At 27.4% G+C, this 21,270-nt stretch overlaps 1 protein-coding gene across 2 annotated transcripts in view; it reads left to right on the plus strand.

Moving 5' to 3' along the window:
* Nucleotides 1–21,270, plus strand: part of LOC142324896 (uncharacterized) — a 248,632-nt gene that overhangs the window by 102,634 nt on the left and 124,728 nt on the right. Inside the window, exon 1 of one of the 2 annotated variants that reach the window (XM_075366004.1) lies at nt 12,947–13,110. The exons of the other annotated variant lie outside the window; for it this stretch is intronic. Coding sequence (XP_075222119.1) covers nt 13,065–13,110 — 46 coding nt within the window. The 5' untranslated portion in view covers nt 12,947–13,064. Of the gene's footprint in view, nt 1–12,946; nt 13,111–21,270 lie in introns of those variants that run through there. 2 annotated transcript variants of the gene reach the window in all.

Consider the following 21,270-nt stretch of genomic DNA (forward strand, 5'->3'; position numbering starts at 1 on the left):
CACTTGAAGATAAGAACCACTTATCTTCATGCAACAAGTCGATCTAAAACTAGAAAAAAAAGACAGATTGTTCAATAAAATCTGGTTTGAGCTGGGAATGAAAGAGTATAAAGTATTTAAATTATGAATTAACTGAATGTTATACGAATTAATATGAATTTATTTACATATATAATAAGTGTGTGTGAATAGGTGATGGTGTTATTTTCTAGTCAGTAGTTTTTCTGAATGTTTTTAAAGTTGCATTCTTTACAAGTAAGCGAGTCATATCAATTGATATAAAAGATAAAAACTACTAATATTTGTTTACGTGAATACAAATTATACTAATAAAATGTTATTATCTTAAGTAAACTATATTAAAAAAAACAAAAAAACTGAAATGACAAATATTTTATTTATTTTAAGAGAAAATAACATTTATTATTAAGATTTAGAAATTTATAAGATAAAATAAATCATAAATAAAATCCATTTTTCAAAAAGTTATTAGGCCTATCTAGAGATAGCGTTTCCTTATCGTACGTATATAGTAACGCAGCTGTTGATAACACCAGTATTAGGTTATATCTAAGTTTGATTGAAAATCGATAGGCCTACATATTTAAGGGCGTTTCCCAATAGAAAAGTTAAATATAATAAAACTGTTACTTATTTAATTTTGGGATTAGACTTAAATAACATATACTTTAATTAATAAATATTAATTTTTTATTAATGAGAAGGTATAAAATAATACATATTTATATATATTTCCTTTTTTTAATCAGATTTTGATTTATTTAAGTGCATTTTTTATAAGAATAATATTTATTAAATTTTTGGTTATAAGTTTGAATATTTAATTGAAATTTAAATTAGAACTTTGGTCTGAAGTAAAAAAAATATATATATAATTTGCATTAACAATAAAAATAGTGAAATTAGTTTTCTTAATATTACCATAAATTTAAATTTATAATGAGATTCATTATTTTATTTAAAAATAGAAGTTTTGAACGACATCTTAAGTCTTTTATAAAATATTTGTTTTTCATGTTACTGTTATAATGTATTTTACTCTCTTTGTTATAAAAATAAATATTTACTTTTTTTTTTTGTTAAGTATTTTGGCTGTAGTACAAATCAAACTTCTACTTTTTAGCCTAGTCTTTCTTTATTAGGTCTGCAGAACCCTTCTTCCCTAAAGAAGAGTATTCCTTGCCGTTGGATTGCTTCTATTATAGGCGGTTTTCCAAAAATTACCGTTAATTCATTTATTATAATCTTGAAATTTGTCCAGATTTTATTGTTTATTTTTTTTTACAAAATATAAAGACAAATATGGTATATATTTTATCTATATCTATATCTTATCTATGATAAGACTTTATAGACAAATATTAAAATGTAGATATTTTAATATTAGTTATTATTTTTAATATTATCGTTAAATTTTTTTAATCAAAATAACCCACCGGGTTGGTCGCAAATTAGTTATTAACAGTTTATTTTCGAAGTCGAAGGTTCAGAGGTTTGAATCATAGTAAAAGCTAGTTGCTTTTTTTGAATACGAGACAGTGGATACCGGTATACTTTGGTGGTTGGGGTTCAATTAACCGCACGACTCAGGAATGGTCGGCCTAAGTCTGTACAAGACTAAACCTCATTTACATGTCATCCATATCTCATTGGGCCAGGGAGGGGATGGTCATTATTTACTAGTTGAACAGAATGCAACGTACACATCAGGGAAATAAAATAATCAAATATAGTTTAAAATTTGTGGTAATTAATAGCCTGGAAAATAGATTTGATCCCTGCGTACTTATATCAAGTGATGTTTGTCTCTTTTCTAGTCCATCTTATCACTTCTTCCGACTTTAACATAAATTTATTATTGTTTTCTTTAGGCATCTCTGAAATATTATTTCTATTTTGCTGTTTAGAGAATAGCTTATGGTAATATATTAAGTAAATATATTACATCTATTATTTCGTAATAAGTAAATTTCGTAGTTTCTGTTTAGTTTAACCCCTTCAAAACTTAATCAAATATTTGTGAAAAAAGCAAAACTAAAATAGTTAAAATCCATAGATATACTATTATATAAAGACGAAGAGGAATTTGCTTATTCGCAATACACAAAAAAACTACTCGATCAATCGCAGCCAAATTTTTACCCACGTTTCTTGCCGTAACTGAGAAGATATTTGATGTATTTCATCTCGAAAATAAAAATAGTATAATAAAAGTATAATCTCGAAAAATAAAAAATACGAGTATAACATATATATACATATTTATGTAGAAGTGGAGATTTGCCGGTTGAAACTCAAACTTTAGTGAATTGAATTAATATACTGTGAACTGTGAGTCTCTATAATGTATGAGCTGCCCTTTTTTTTCTGTTTAGCTTCTGGAACCACAGTAAGATAGGTATTACTTCAGAGGATGAATGAGGATAATATATGTGAATGTAAATAAAAGTGTAGTTTTGTAGAGTCTCAGGTCGACCCTCTTTCTGAGATGTGTGGGTAATTGAAACCCAACCACCAAAGAACACCGGTATCCACGATCTGCATTCAAATCTGTATAAAAGTAACTGCCTAATTTGAACCTTTTAGCTCAAAATCATCTGATTTGAGAAGACGAGTTCACTACTAGACCAACCCGGTGGGTTGTCCTGTATGAGCTGGGTTTGAGCTAAATGATTCGAATCAATCGAATGGATAAAAGTTAATAGAATTAAAATTACGTTAAATAAAATTTATATCTATACTGTTATATAAAGAAGAAGATGGTTTTTGATTTTTCCAGATAAAGAAAAAGCCACTCGCTCAATCGCAGCTCTTCTTTTATAGATAAAACGAAAAATTTTAATTAAAATAAACTTATGAAAATTAATTAAACAAACTTCAAAACCCACGCTAAAAAAAACTATCAGATTCTTTTTTAAGTTTTGAGTTTTTTACTTCTGCGATAAATTATTAAGTTGTTTGGTGTTCGTATGTTTTTAATATGGCTCTTCATAAAAAAAATATTAAATCAATAGATTTGAATTATTTTTTCTATTTATTTATTTAGTTAGTTTTATTATTATTGTCGTTTAAAATAATATGTTGTATACTTATTTTATCTTATTTTTCAAAAGGCTTTAATTTTTTTATCATTAGATAATAAATATCAAAAGGATGCGGTTACCTAACCAAATTAATATCGCGCCTGAAGTTACTTAACTTTGATGAAGATGGTAAATTGGTTTATCGAGCTTGATTTCTATCATTGTGTTTTTATTTTTACATTTTAAACTCTTATTTTCTCAAATTATTATTATTTGAAATCTAGGCATTCATTCAATAGCTTGTAATAGGATGGATTTAGTACTGCATAGGTATTACATCGTTAAAATGTAATATTAAGTTCTTATGTGCGTATTAATTTATCATTAATTTCATCGAAAAAATTTGTATAGTATTTCACAGGAAATTAACTTACTTCTTTGCAATTTTTTTAAAAAATTACAATCCCTTACAGCAAGTTGCAAATGTAATTAGTAGTTACTTAGATCGTCTTTCCGAATGAATTTGGGTTGATTAATTTCCAAAAAATGATACAGTAGATCCAAAAAACGCTGACAACACAGTTGTAGGATTTTCCTGCCGCGTGACAAGAAAGTCGTGTAATTGTGGGTTGTTTCTGATGCAGGGATTACACACATACACACACAGCCTGTTTAAAATATTTATCATTTTATTTAAATATAATATTTTTTCGTTTATTTAATTTAATGATTCTAAATAAAACGTGCGTGCATATTTTATTTAATTCGCGGGATTGTGACGGTACTAGAGGTGACAGTCGGTCAACACTAACTAAACTAATGTAATTTCACAACTTCAACTGAAAAGATTTCGTTTATACAGTAGGCAGACTGGCGTAGCCGCAAGACTTAACGTACCAGGTACAGAGTCAATCTGGCCATCGAGACCCAGCCAAACCGAGCTACTTTTTTCCCTTTAAATATTCATTTATTTAATTCTACCCTTCACCCGTGACGTCACAACATAGCAGATAACTACAACAGCATTTTTTTTTGAGGTGTGGGTACAATTTTGCAAAAATGTTTTTTTTTGAAAATATTGTTATTTTTTAATTGTTAACAAATATGCCTAAGAAAAATATGATCTTAATTAGGGAAAATCTGGAAATAATGTCCTTGCTGTTCAGCCTCATCCCCTTGACCTTTTAAATTGATAATTTAATGTCATCGATGTCCCATATATAGAAGTAATCTGATCAAGTTTGGTCAAAGTCGGTCCTATAGTTATGAAGATATGAGTGCGATACCAAACACACACACGTACATACGAACATTAACAACCGGAAAATTTTCATCCGGTTTTTGAGTTTTTTGGGTTCCTTAAGTGTGAAAACGTCAAGATCCGGTGAAAACTGTATATGCCCAAATTAAACTGATTACAATACTTTCCCTTCTACAGCTATAGCGCTATCTAGACGGGAAAGTCAAAATAAATGAACATTGATAATATAGCATTTAAAATCAAAATCAAAGCAATATCACTAAATAGGTTTAAAACGGAGCCCTGCAGCATCACAAAATGTGTGAACGATACTATACATATATATCATATATTTTTTTTTGATTTTAACGTTTCTTAATGTTATTTGGCTAATTTAAATTTTTGTATATCTTTAAATTATTTGATTTTTTTATCGTAATAAATGATATTTTGTGTATAAAAATAAAAGAGAAAGCTAAATATAATATCGTATGTAAATTTTTATAATTATTTAATTTTATATTTTATCAGAATTTTTTACTTTACTATTTTTACTTTATTTTTTTTATAACAAATTAACGAAGCATTATTTTTCAAGAATCTATTAATAATTTAACTCTAAAAGGTAACAAAATAATTAATCAAATAACTTTTCAACAATAAACTGACTTCAAAATATACCTTAAGGTATTAGCACTCGACACTACTTATAATTTATAAATTATGTAATACAGTCATAAATAAATAATTCATGATCGATACTCGTAATTAACATAAAATATTTGCTCTTTTATACCTCTTCCATTTGACCATTAGTTATTAATATTATATCGTTTTATCCCTTTTGTAGTACTTGTTTAATAAGCAATTAAAACAAATTACATCTAACCGGTACCAGATTAATGATTTTATATTCTAATTTTAAAATTTTTATTGAGTTTTTATTTAAATTTTTATTGCTTATACAACGTTATAAAAATAATCTGTAAATATTTTTTTATATATATAATATAATTAATTACTAATACTTTACAAATTTTAAAAATATTTTTATGTAATATAATGTATGTAAATTTTTTATTATTTCTAAGTTAGGTTATATCTTATTATATTAATATCTATGTAACTAATTGTAATTTTATTGATTTTCTTTTAATAATGGATAATAATAAGCTGATAATTAGTATATATAAAACGTAAAAAATTGAATGATTAATTAGCATTTATTTTAACTAAAGTTAAAAGTTTTGCATATTACATGTAATTTGAGACATGTTTTTAAATATTATACGTATTTTATGGCAATATTATTATATGATGTAGAAGCAACTTTATTTGAATCTGTTATTAAAATTAGCAATAATTCCAAGAAAGAACAGAATTTAAAACAAAAACCAAAAGAAACTAAAATGTTTTAATATTTTTGTTTAACTGTAGAAAACGATACAATTAAAATTATTATGTATTCTTACGGTATTACTTTAGTTAATGATCTTTCTCAGTTAACGATCGTTCCCAAGTTCTTTTACTCTTGCTAAAAAATTATACTTGCCACAAATTTAACGAAATTGGATGTTATTCGACACTCGTAAAAATTGTGAGAATATTTTTCTTCATTGTTTCAATGAACTAAGAATTTCACCTCCAATTATTTTGATTACGATAACAATAATACTAATAATCTATATTTATGGGTTAATAGATATCTTTAATATTAACAAACTAATTACTTATAGGTTGTAGGTAACAAGAAATTTTTCATCGAATTTTAGAATAGGAATTGATTAAGGATATTTTTTGTCATAGTCTAGATGGTACTAACAGAAAAATTGATGTTTATCTGCGAGTGATAAAATGAAGATGAAATTTAATGACAAAAATACCAGATAATTATACCAGGAATTAAACCAAGCATTCTTAAATTTAGATTTCAGAACGTTAATCATTACCAATCGGCCGAACCCTATTTATATTTCTTAAGTTTAATAAAAAAAAATGTGTCCTAAATGTGCCAAATTGTCATCATCTTTATTACATAAATTTTTTTAAGTGAGTTACCTAGATAATTTTATTGTACTTTCAACAACAATAGTTTTTTCTTACACATTAATACTGATAAGAAAATTATCCTCTCTTTCCATAATCCTTATATCTGTTACGTCATTATTGTGTCAAATATTTAATACATTTAAGGTGTATTCTTTTCTTTATGAAATGTATATTCTATTGAAGAGATATCTAAAGAATATTGGGTATTCCTTTCTAAGATTATTTTATAAAAAAAAAACTGAAGAAAATAGTTGAAGAACTTTCCCGTTACGCATAAGTCGTGTTCCGGGAACGTCCTACAACTGTGGGTTGTTTCTGATACACGTTTACACATACAAATTAATTTATAATATTTATCATTTTATTTAAATATAGTATTTTTTCGTTTATTTAATTCAATAATTCTAACAAAAGCGCGCCCAAATTCCATATTTAATTCGCGCGGAACTGGCGGTACTATCGGTGACGGTCGGTACTTACTTTTTTCCTTTTCCGTTTATCCTCCGGGACCACCGTAAGGTATTGCGTCAGAGGATGAATGAGGATGATATAAATGAATGCAAGTGAAGCGCAGTCTTGTACAGTCTCAGGTCGACCATTCCTGTTCCAGCGTTCAAGTCCTAGTAAAGTCAATTATTTTTACACGGATTTGAATATTATATCGTGGATAACGATGTTCTTTGGTGGCTGGGTTTCAATAAAACCACACATCTCAGGAATGGTCGATCTGAGAATGTACAAGACTACACTTCATTTACACTCATACATATCATCCTCACTCATCCTCTGAAGAATTATCTAAACGGTAGTTACCGGAGGCTAAACAGGAAAAAGAAGGAAGAAGGAAGCTACTGGTGACTTAACGATAACAACAAAATGAAGTAGAAGAGCACTCCGTACAGCTAGACCGTAAGTCATCTAATTGAAACGATAAGACAAACCAAGAATATTGTTCCTTAGCCTGACACTGTCTGTAGTTCTCGTTGGCACCACTGATTTAGAAAATTTCAGATGTTAGAAAAGAATTTCGATTATTATAACCTCCTAGTAAAACCAGTTACTTTTACATGGATTTGAATACCAGATCGTGGATACCGGTGATCTTTGATGGTTGGATTTCAATTAACCACACATCTCAGAAATGGTCGAACTGAGACTGTACAAGCAAGCTACACTTTATTTACACTCATACATATCATCCTCATTCATCTTCTAAAATATTATCTGAACGGTAATTACCAGAGGCTAAACAGAAAAAAGAAGGAAGGTCGACCATTCCTGAGGTATGTAGTTAATTGAAACCCAACTACCAAAGAACACTGGTATCCACGATCTAGTATTCAAATCCGTATAAAAGTAACTGCCTTTAATAGGATTTAAACCTTAGAACTCTCGACTTCGAAATCAGCTGATTTGCTACTAGACCAACCCGGTGGGTAAGGTCGATACCAATTAAACTAATGTAATTTCACAACTTACATGGAACAAATATTTCGCTTGTACGGTCGGCAGACTGGTGTAACCACGAGCCTTAACGCACTAGGTACCGAATCAACAGGTCGATCGTCCGGTTGATTCGGTACCTAGTACGAGACCCACTCAGACCGAGTTACTTTTTCACACTTTAAATATTATTCATTCTTTTAATTCTGTCGCTCACCTGTTAAGTCACAACATAGCAGATGACTACACAGCATTTTTTGAGGTAGGGGTGCGATTTTGCAAAAACTTTTTTTCAAATATTGTCACTTTTTAATTATTATAACATGTGACTAAAAAAATATGACCTTAATTAGGAGAAATTTCTAGATACTGAGGTGACCTTGCTCTACAACCTTACTTCCTTGACCTTTTAAGTTGAAAATTTAATGGCATCAGTGCCCCCTATATAGAAGTAATCTGATCAAATTTGGTCAAAATCGGTCTCAAAAATTGGTCAATCTTATACCTCCTCTGGCGTGCCTTTTTTAGAGGCCAGCACACACACACATACATTAACATCCGGGAAATTTCCATGTATTTTTGGGTTCCGTCGATGTCAAAACGTCAAGATCAGGAGAAAACCGCATATGTCCAAATTGGACCGATTACAATACTTTCCCTTCTAGAGTTAGAGCTCTGCTATAGCGCTGTCTTGACGGGAAAGTAAAATGTGTGACAAATTTTCATCATCTTTATCAAACGAATTTTTTGAAGGGAGTTATCCAGATAATCTTATTGAACCTTTAATAATAAAAATTTTTCCCTACATACTAATACTGGTAAGCCATTTTTCCTCTCTTTCCAAAATCGTTGTCTGTTTCGTCATTTTTGCGTCACATGTTTAATACATTTAATTGGATTCTTTTCTTTTGTAAAAGTTAATTTCTATTGAAGAGATATCTAAAGAAAATTTGGTATTGCTTTTTAAAATTATTTAAACCGTTTTTTTGCAATTTTATAAAAAAAATGTAGTAACGCTATCAGTTTTTAAATAATTAATTATAGAAACGAAATAATATTTTTTTATTTAAGTTGTTACTGATTTGTGATACTATCACGTAATTTGATAAAATGCTGCCAGATTTGTGATTTAATGAATTTTTATTATTTGAAAGTGAATGAAGTAATGTAACCATCGTATAAGGTTGGTTATAAACAGTATTTACAGTTTTGTTGTTCTTTTATTAAATTGTATTGAAAGTAGATTTTGTTGTACGGTAACGTAAACTTGACATTGAGTTGTACTAAACGTTATTAATATTTGTTTGAATTAGAAAGCAATTTTATTTTTCCTACTGTTACATAAAAAATGAATTAATATTTAGAGGATTGATAATATTGTACTACTGATTTGTAATTCTATTACGAATGGGGAATACCTGAACTGTATCATTAGGGTTTCATGTTTTGTAACTTATTAAATCAAGACAATAAAGAAATTATTAGAAAAAATTACAATGCATACATATTATATTAATTCCAAGAATCAGAATTAATCTACTTATTGGAAGTTGTACGATAAGATTTTACGGTGTTATTCAGCTTACTAATCAGAAAATCCAAAGAAACTTGTTTTTTTAAACATTCAGAATAGATATTCGAACCCGTGAACTTCTAATTTTAAAGCAGGAATAGAAACCCAGCACTCTTAAATGTAATTATGTTTATTAATGATTATGATAATGGCGTGATAGGCATTTAAATATTCTAGTTAACAAGTTGACAAATACGGTTATTTAGATCCTTGTATCATCAAAGTGCCACTTTGAAGGAAAGATAACTCTCACTTAATATGTCATATGATATAAAAGCGATTAAATATTTATGTTTACTGTAAAGAAACAGTTTAATAACATTTTTTTCCGATCTCCGCACTAAAATGGTAGCATCTCTACCTTTCATCCGGAAGTCTTGGGTTCGATTCCCAGTCAGGGATGGCACTTTTTTCATGCTACAAAAAATTCATGTCATCATCTGTCGGCAGCAGCGTACTAGATTAAAACGGAATATAGAGTTGATTGCTGTTGAGCTTTCTCTCCTTCAAGTCAGTTATTTGTAGGCATTCAACATATTTATTCATTATTCCTAGTATTATTGATATTAAACTGTGAAAAAATAAAAAATAATTTTTTTTTTGTAGATTTCATATATATCGTTTGTTATGTTATAACAATACTTTTTTTCTATTTTCCTGTTTAGCCAACGGTAATTACCTCTCAGATAATACGTCAGAAGATAAATGAGGATGATATGTATGAGTGTAAATGAAGTGTAGTCTTGTACAGTCTCAGTTTGACCGTTCCTGAGATGTGTGATTAATTGAAACCCAACCACCAAAGAACACCGGTATCCACGATCTAGTATTCAAATCCGTAAAAAATAATTTACTTTACTATGATTTGAACGCTGAAACTTTCGACTTCCAAATCAGCTTATTTGAGAAGACGCGTTCACCACTAAGCCGGTGGGTGTTGTAACAATACTGTAGAAATAATTCGAGGGATTACTCGCACATTTAATGAAATCGGTTACTTTTATTGGATACCTAGAAAACCAAATATTACAATAATCTAAATTTATGTTTTTATTATTTTTCTTTTACGATTATTGTGTTGGTATAGAAAACCAATAAAAACCAAAATAATCACGGACCATACGATCCTATATTCAGGGCCCAAGTTTTCTCAAAAAATAGTTATAATGCGCATCCATCTAGATGTTTTAGAGATTTCAACAAAAAAGGACAATTTCTAAGGTTTAAGTATCTTTCAACATCAAAGTTTGAATACCAATTTGAATATTTAATTCTTAATTCCAAATCTGTACCTATAAAACAAGATGTCCTGGCTGATTCAAATCAACGCTAAAAAAAACTACTGAAGATAAATTGATGAAAATTTGTATTCACGTTCTCTTGAGGTGTAAGTGCACATTAATAAAGGATTTTTTGAAATACAAAGTTAAAGGGTTAAAATGGAGTAATATTGAATTTCACTATTTTTTTTAATTTCTCAGTAAAAAAATTAAGATAACAGTTCGGATTTTGGTGTGTATTATCTTCATGTGAATATCTAAAACCAATTTCTAGGTTTTCAAATTTGACCTTGAAATGGGTGAAGAAACTTAAAAATATTTCGAACAATGACTGAAATTTTTCCCCATCTCCGACTATACTAATCGAGATATTTGCTCGATTTGGGCTTGCAAATACTCTTCAGATAAATATTTAAATAACATTTTTGGGTTTTATTGAATTTCGATTTTTTAAGGGGTAATTTTTACAATGGTGTATGGTGCAGCGTAAGCCACTACCACTGTTACTGTGTGTGTGACACGACTGGCTGCCCTTAGCTACGGCTAAAAGACTAAAAAACATAAAATATGAAAAATTAAAAAAAAAGAGAAACGAAGTACGGTTATCTCCTAGTGGTGTTTGTTGGGTAAAGTTAAGAACTGGATAAAATACATTTTTACCCGCACGAAGGAAGAGTAACCATCTAAACTTGCTGTTTCTAAGATGGAGTCCGGCTATTTTGAAATCCGCATTTTTTACGTAGGTTTCATCAATATCATTTGTTTTAAGCTACGTTTTAACAGTACTGTAAAAGCAATTCAGTGGATTACTTGTACATTTAATGAAATAAGTTACAATATTGGAAACCTATAAAACCAAGTTTGAGAATAATTAAATAAATCAATGATTATTTGAGAAATCTAATCAATGGTGATTTTTTTTGTTGTATGTTTAACCTTCGACCACCGTTAGGCATTGCTTCAAAGGATAAGATGAATGATTTGTAGCGCGAGTAAAAATTCCATGCCTGACCGGGATTCGAACCGGAGACCAAATGGTGATTTGAAAATAATCTAAATCACTCAACAGTTCCGGTCTTGTACTGACCAAAATGTTGCTTTCAAGAAATTACAAAAAATGATGTTTTTTTATAAATTGAATAAGCTTTAATTTTTATTTATCATTATTATTCTCACAACCGTAAGTTTAATGAACACAGGAGGTTCCAGGGAGCGGAACCCCCAGGCTAGACGAGAAGGGCTCGCTTCATTCGCCCTGACCGGCTACTTTTTACTTAATTGTAACTTAAACCATATTGTATTACAAAACAAGTTACTTTTTACTTCAGTGTTCCATAACTGTAAATCTATTTTCGTATCCTATAACAATATAACAAAATCTAGTTTTAATTTAAAATTTAATTTTTATTCCTTGAAATTTTTTGCTAAAAAACTTCCATTAAAAAACATGGAAGTGGGAATTTCTTCTCTGCAGTTTTATCTACAAAGTTTTTTGTAAAAGTATTTGTTGCAAATTGTAACGGTTTTAATTTTTTTTTGAATAAAATATTTTCTAACTATTACTACTTTTAATAATCTATTATTTATTTATTGTATTTCGGCATTCTACAATACAATAAATGATAGAAAGATATTTTTCATCCAGAGTGGTGTAGGACCCCCTCTCCAACAATTTATCTTTTGAGTTTAATTAAAGACTATGATATGTACCTAAGGTTATAAATATTATCTAAAATTATACTAAAATTAGTTCAACCATTTTTGCTAGATGTGTTAACAGAAACTAGTTGAACTTTTTTCAATTTTACATGAAATATAAAAATTACGGTATAAAATAATTTTAATTTTATAATGTAATTTATAGATAAAATTATATTATTTGATTATAAAATAAAAACGAATAATTGTAACAGTAAATATATAAATAAGGATCTTTATCAAGATTACTGTGTCGTAAAATAAGATTAAACTTTTTTACGCTTGTAATGAAGGGACTCTTACATCATTAAACCTTAAGTAAAGTAATAAAAATGGAAATGACGAGAATCTTTTAGATTATATTTGTAGTGTAGTGTTTGTCTGGCTACATCCATATGTAAATTTAAAAATTCAAAATACTACAAGATTACACATTACAAGTTATACGTAAGAGGATTATATATGAATGAAATCAGGGTTGTGAACCGATAGAAAGATAAATAAACACGTAAGCGCTTGACTTTGAGGCGCCTGTTTTTTAATTTCCCCCACCACGACTATGTTTACTGACGATTTACCCCCACTTAACTCTCTTATGAAGAACATGCCCGTGGTGTTTCCAACGACGCCACCTCCACCGGCATATCAGACCGCGCGACGTCTTCGCGCACCCTGTCATGGAGGAGTATCGTCGTATCAAACGACCGTCACCCACCTGAAAAAGTTTATGAAACGAAATGAATACGTCTACGGCTACAAATTATTATGTGAAATTGGTTCGCGGTGAGTTGTCATTTCGTTATAATAAAAATACTCCTTTTAATTACTTTTACTTTTTTTTTCTTTTTTTAATTACAAATATTAAGTTTTTCTTTTTTATTCAATAACAGATTAAAATTCATTATATCTGATTTAGTACGATATATAGTTAGATTATTAGTAAATATTTTATTATTGATTAATTAGCAATTGATACTCTGCATGTAAAATATATGGTCACATTTCGTGGAAAATCATTTTATAAAATAAAAATTAGTTTATTGCAAAATAATAAAATTATTAATTATATGTAATTAGTTATAATTATTTTAGTTTGATTACAAGGTATTAATTATTTATGAAAAATCGTAAAATTTTAAATTAATAGATTTTAAAAATAGTTTTTCATATACATTTATAATGTAAACACCCCTTTTTTGTAACCAAGAGTGGATATAAATTTCATTGTTGTGTTTACTAAGCTGCAAAGTGATAATATATGTAATTTTAAATAAGTTTTATAATAAAAAAATATTTTTGCTTAGTGTCTAATATTGTTATTATTACTTTGGATTAAAAACTAGTATAAAGAATTACAATTATATTTGGTTAAAATACTAGTAGAGGAATAAAATATGCAATATTTGTGAATATTTAATATTCAATATATAGGAAGAAAATATTTAACGGTGTATATTTTTGTGTTTGAGAAAATGAAGTAGGAAAAATATATAACAATTATTATCTCACCTTTCATACATATTTGTACTTTTTTTGATTTGGACAGTGTCTTTTTGAAGAACTGAAATTAAATAAATTGATGAATTTTGATTTTCGATTTTTGATGTTTTCAATTTACGGCATAACAATTATTATCTCGCCTTTTATACATATCTGCACTTCTTTTTAATTAGGACAATGTCATTTTGAAGAACTATTCATAAATAAATTGTTGATATTAATTTTCTATTTTTGATGTTTTCAAGTGACGGCAGACTTTTGCCGAAACCTTAACAATTTTATTGTTTTTGGAGTTTGGATATATATTGACGAAGGACAGATTAATATATTGACGAAGGTGCTTAATTAGAAAAAAAAAAATAGTAATTCATAGTCTTAAATCAATTGTTTAACTGTTGATTTTCGAAGTCGGAGGTTCAAATCATAGTAAAAATTTGTTGCTTTTCTACAAATTTAAATACTAGACACCGATGTACTGTGGTGGTTGGGGTTCAATTAACCATACGTCTCAGGTATGGTAGGCCGGAGTTTATACAAGATTACATCTCATTTTTTTGTCATTCATATCATCCTAATCTCATTGTTTCTGGGTGGGGAGGGGTGTTTATTATTCACGAACACATTATAACCTACACTTTAGAAGAAAAAAATTAGTAATTAAATAAGAAATTTATTTTTGTAAATATTATATTCTTTTACTAGAATGGACTTTGTATATTTAACATTCATAAATATTATTAGGTTAATAAATTCAGGTTCAAATATAGGTTCATATATTAACATATTTGGTAATATTTTTCTTCTTTTTTAAAATTATTAAACATTGAATTAACCCAAATTATTTTTTTATTTTCTTACTTTGTTATAAAAAGTAGATTAAAAAAATTATTAAAAAATTTGCAAAACTACTTAATAGAAAAATGTAATTTATTATTTAAAACTGAAACTTTTATTCTCTTGTAGTGGAAATTCTGATTAAAGGTACTCTGCTCAAAATATTTATTTAAATAACCTTTTACGAATTATAAAACAAATTTATTTTTAATAAACTATTAAGGAAAAAACAAATCTTTTTATATTTAACTTAATAAAAAATAAACACAGATTCTAGTATTTTAGTTATCTTTTGTTTTTAATCAGTTGAAATGATTTAAAAAATACTAATAAGCGAATAAATCATTCAAGCTATTAATTCCAAAAAAAACTATTATTGTAGTTGTAATGATATTTTTCCTTCGTTGATAAAAACAAAAATGTACATTTATTTATGTGCGTTGTATGTTTTAATTTTCTAATTTTAAATTACTACATTAATTGCTAGGTTAACTTCCAAATTTATTCATAAAAAGATTTTTTATTCAGTATACTATCAAACTAATGCATTTAACTTTTTTAATCTTCAAAGGAATCTTTAAAATAATAATAATATTTATTATTATAGTGTTATTAATAAAGTTATGCTTTAGGAAAATATTTATCGTGTAATTTTTATATTAATATTAAAATTTTGTTAGTTTTACTTATTAAAAAATATATTTTAATATTTGTAAGTTTCAGTATGATAATAACGAGGTAAAAACACTGAAATAAAATTTTATGAACAATACTTAACCTTTAATATTCAATTATTTTTTATACTTTTGAAGCAAGTATTTCTCGATTTTTATACTTTTACAGAAAAAAATCATTTAATTTAATACAAAATTGGTATTTATTTTATGTTAAAACTAAGGTGATTATTACATTTTATTTAATAATTTTTTATTAATTTTATTTGATCATATTTTTAAAAATATTTGATATTTTTAAAAGATTAAAACAAAGGCTAATCTTCGTTACTCTTTCTATTTTATTTTTTATGCATGTAAGTCTTACTTATGACCAAGTGTATTTTTTTTCTGGAATAAACGAAATCATTCTAATGATATGGTAGTATATTTCTTTTAAATAATTTAAGTAGAAGATTTATTTTAACAAAAAATTAAATCGTTTTAGATGGATTTGAAGATTAAAAAATAAATTGTTGTGATTATCTCTTAGTATTTTTTTCGTAATTAGGTAAATAAAAATATTCAGATATTCGAGTATTTTCTTCTAGAAAAATCTATTTAAAAAATTGAAGTAAAAACAATATATTGCATATTTCGGTAATTTAAGCACTATTTTTTTTTTAATTTTTATCAAAACGGAAGTCTCTTGCTTTTTGTCTTTCTTGTGAACATCTCTAACTTTCCCGTCTGGCGCTATAGTTGTTGAAGGGAAAGTAGTGCAATCGGTCTAGTTTGGGCATATACGGTTTTCACCGGATCTTGACGTTTTCACACCTAAGGAATCCAAAAAGTCGGATAGAAATTTTTCGGATGTTCGTATGTACGTGTGTTCGGTGTTGGCCTCTAAATCACCTTATATTTCCAGAACTACTGGACCGATTTTGACCAAACTTGGTCTGATAACTTCTGTATATGGGGCATTGATTCCATTAAATTTTCAACTTAAAATGTCAAGGGGTGATCCTCAATACCTCGAGATTTCACTTTATTAAGGTCTTATTTTTTTTAGGCACATTTATTAACAATTAGAAAATAATATTAGCAAAAAAAAATTTTTTAAATCGTACCCCCACTTCAAAAAATGCTCTAAATTAGTGGCTAAGTGGGTATACTGCGTCAATAGTATCCCCTGTCACCACAAGGAGCGCCAGTGTAGCACCGACGTATTTTAAATTAAGTTGTGTGTGTATATGTATGTGTCAGCCGTGCGTAAGAAGAAAGCCGCGTGACGGAAAAGCCCTACAGCTGTGCTACTTTTTTTTCTTCATTTGAGCGGCAATATTTTCAAATTTACCAATATTCTACATAACAATAAAACTAAATGTGTTAATTCAATTTTATTTAAATTCACTTCACAGATAAAGTATTAATTTGATTCCAATTAGTTAAATTACTGGAATAATAAATACTAATTTTAGTTTGATTCTAGGATTTGATTAACGATATTTCCTCAATCATTGGTCGGCATACAAATATCAACTATAAAGTGTTGGGTTTCAAAAGTAAAACGTTAAAATATAAAGAAAAATTGAAATAATATTAATTTTTACTTTTTAACTACATTAAAAGAAAACTAATGTTTTAAAATTTATTGTAAAAAAGTTAATTTTTTTTTTGTTTACTATTGAAATTTCCCGTGAATAAATTCTTGTCTTCTTAACATTTAAAAGATATTCAAAAATTACCCTCTTAGAATCTACTGCTGTCACATCAACAAAATTTATTTGACAAGATCATTTACTTATCGTTAGCACTAATGCTTTTTTTTTTTTGTTATTTAATACTTTGCACTGGACAAACTAACCTCCAAAATTTATGCATCATTACTTATAAATGCATATTTCATACATTCATACTTTTATGTATGTATGTCAATAAGAGAAAAATGTAAATTTCTTTTATAATTTTCATAGATATATTTTATAGTATAAATATCTATGTTTTATTTAACTGGTTGCGTTTTATTATTTTCTAATATAAAAATTATTTTAGCAATACAAATATTTATTTATATATAAGCTATAAAACCGTGTAAGTTTTTTTCACTAAAGTACATACGAGTATCATAACAAAATTTAGTCGTTGCATTTCATGCTGTTTATGAATAACACATAAGGATTTTTTTTTTCTTTTGGTTCAGTTTTTAACTTTATTAATTTAAAATGATAAGATACCCAATAATAAATATATGTATTATCCATGAAAAAATAATAAAAATTCAAATTTATTTATGTAATTTTGAAATTGCATCTTCTGTATTATTATAATATGTTATCTAAAAGAAAACATTGAAGAAGAAAAATACTATTGTCTTTTTATTTATAAATAATGCATCACGATATTCTCCTGAGATTTTCATAACCTATTTTAATCGTGAAAATAATAGAAAAAAAATCATATAAACATATGTCCAAAAATGCTTCGTGTGTGAGTTAAGGCTAGTGAAAGATTTCGCTCGGATTTCAGTTACTCCGGTGAAATGAATTTGTACCGGACTTTTTAAGACATTAATTAAGGAACAAATTTACCGATTTCTTATGGTTTTTGACCTGAAAAATCGAATAAAACAGGTCCCTGAACTGTATGTGCAGTAGTTTTTGAGAAATTTGGAGTGAAAGCCAATAAATTGGGGTAAAATCCCCTGGTTTTTTATGTTTGGACGTACAATAACTTCGTTAAATGGGTAATAAACATATCAAAAATAAAAAAAAAAACTTGTAGAAAATTTATTTTTGAAATAAATTATGTAAAATAAGTTTAATAAAACCAATAAAAGTTAGAAAAAATCGAATTTTATTTTGAAACAGTACTTAAGTATATTTGTCAGAAAAGTTTTTATTTAATGAAAACAAAAAATCTTTTTTGGTGATGTGAAAAAAAACAACTTAAAATTACACAACAAATTTTAATATAAAAATAAATAAATAAAAATTATTTAGATAATAATTTTTTTATTAATGACAGAAATACAATAAAAATTAGAAAAATCATTATTTCAAAGTTGGCAATAAAATAACAACAGCTGATCAACAATGCGCAGTACTGTATCAGTGTTTAAATCATTCTGTAAGGTATATTAAGTATATCGGGTACTGTGAACTGTGCCGTCGTTAGCGAAGTTTTTCTGTGAATTTTAGTTTGAACGTGATCGGTTTTTTAATGCCGTACTTATTTACAACAGAGGAATACGCTGATACGGTATTCATTTTGGGTGTGTGTTACGGTAATGCACCAGCTGATGAATATATAATATGTTTTCCGAATCGCCGAATTCCAAACTCGAAAACAATTAGCTCGACTTTTCACAATCTTTGGGAAACAGGTTCACTACCTAGTATTCGTATCAGCTACTAACGATTTATCAAGCAGGATGCTGTTATTGATGAAATTATTATCGATACAATTCAGCGCAGTCCATGCGTCATTACACGACGTCTTTCTAAGCGGATCGAAGTTTCACATTCGATTTTTTTTACAATATTTTTTTACGTCAAAATTTTATTTTTCGGCAACCTTTAAGATATGTCTCATTCCTAATCTTTCCAATTTAAAATTTTTGAATTGCCCCCTATTGTGGCTTGAGGGTGTGGTGGTCTCATATAAAAAAATAAATTGTTTACCGATAGGAGCATTTACTAAATTAAATTTTTGGTTACTTTCTTAATCCTACATATATATAACAAATAATTCCAGAACCATGGCCGAGCGAGTGGTTCATTTTAACTTCAAAATCATTAGAACTTGAGAAATATATTTAAACAGTTAAACTTTCGGGGAAAATCGTTTCAATAGCTTCTGAAAAAAACAATCACAAGTATAAAAACAAACTTTTCACAAAAATCTTATATATTTTTCAAGAATTTTGTAGAAATTAACTCTTTTCAGTATAAATAAATAAAGGATATAGTTCAGAGAAAAGGAGTAATAGAGAGAACAGTATCATCTTTTTAGTATTTAATAGAGATATAAATTTCTTTTGTATATGTTTATGTAAAGTAGAAACAGTTAAACAGTAGAAACAGTGTTTATGTAAAGTATTTAACAAATAATTTTTCAAAAAATTATTTGTTAAATAATAATTTAATATATTTAAATATAATATATTTAAATTAATTTAATATATATAAATATTTAATTTTTATACATATACATAAACGGAAACTTGTTACGTAACTTTTTAGTTTTTCTTAAGAATTACAGATTCTATAAAATATGATATAAAATAATTTAATGACTCAACAAAAGTATAATATAAACTTCATAACAGGTAACACGTCAGACAAGGGAAAATTACTCTATTGAAATTTATAAAATTGAAAAGAATCTGTTCTAATAGTTGTCTGGCAAGGTCAAGGAAAATTTAGTTAAAAAAATATCGTTTTCGATCTTTAAAATAAATAATATTTAATTAGGATTAAATGGTTAAGATAAATTATTAAAAAAAAACTTTTAGTGGAATCTATAAAACGTAATACAGAAAAAATATGAATAATGATTAAAAAATAAATTTACAAGATTAAAATAAATGTTTAAGATCTAATTTTACTAAAACTAAGTTCACAAATTAATTCTGACATTATATCTAATAATCCTTTAATAAAGAGATTTGTTTTATTTTTTTAATAATAAATTTATTTAATAATTAGATAAGGTTTACGGCCTTTTGATTAAGAAAAGTAATTATAAATTTAAAAAAAAGATAATGTATATATATTTCTAAGAAAAAATATTGGGTGTTTGTTTTAAAACGCAAAAGTTTTTTAGAAAAGTTAATGCAATAATTTCAGATGAGAGGTTGGCAGTACTACCTATTTTTTTTTTTTTATAATCAGCTGATATAATTTTCTATTTATTTTTTGTGAACAGTTAGTTATTTATGGCTATCTTTGTTTTTTATTAAGAAGAAATAAATGGTTTTGAACACGAAAGAAAGGATGTTTATTGAGAAAAATTGTTTAGCAACTAAATATTTTAGTTTCCCATCTAGATAGCACTATAGCTCTAGAAGGAAAAGTATTGTAAAAGGTCCAATTTTGGCATATGCGGTTTTTACCGGATTTTGACATTTTTATACCTAAGGAACCCAAAAAACCGGATGGAAATTTTTCGGATGTTAATGTTCGTATGTTCGGTGTTGGCCTCTAAATAACTTTATATTTCCAGAACTACTAAACCAATTTTGACCAAACTTTGTCTGATTACTTATATATATGAGGCATTGATGCCTTTAATTTTTCAACTGAAAAGGTCAAGGGGGTGAGGCGCTAGAGCAAGGTCATCCTCGGTATCTCGAGATTTCGTCTAATTAATGTCATATTTTTCTTAGGAATTTTTTTTGTGCCAGAAAGCTTTCCAATTGCAGTTCTCCTGGATAAGAATGTACCAAATAAATCTTCGATTCATTTTTAAATATATAGATAAAGAAATATAAAAGGGCTAGCTCTTTTATATTTCTGTCTGCAGATACATAGCCGGAGACGTTCAGCCCTTAATGACAAATCATTGGAAGATGTTAAACTTTTTAAAGTCGCACAACAAATAGGAATATATCTGTATAGTGCCTTTAAAGCTACCCGGCTACGTAACTTAAAGCCATACCGAATTCATGAATCACATGAATTACATCCAGTTGATTATGTTGTTAGGTTCCATTACTGTCAGTGGTTTAATCAGTTTGTTCAGGAAAGCATTAAAATGTTGAATAATGTATTTCTTACAGATAAGGTTTGGTTTCATTTGAGTGATTACGTTAATAATTGGAGTGATTGTACTGGAGCTCCAACAACCCTAACATCATCCATTCATGACTTCTACACCAACAGAAAATTGGGTGTGGTGTGCAATTTCCAAGAAATTGAAACGAAATTTATTGAAAATTTAGAATTAAATGAGG

Source organism: Lycorma delicatula, chromosome 5, assembly GCF_047948215.1.
Source record: "Lycorma delicatula isolate Av1 chromosome 5, ASM4794821v1, whole genome shotgun sequence".
Lineage (NCBI taxonomy): Eukaryota > Metazoa > Arthropoda > Insecta > Hemiptera > Fulgoridae > Lycorma > Lycorma delicatula.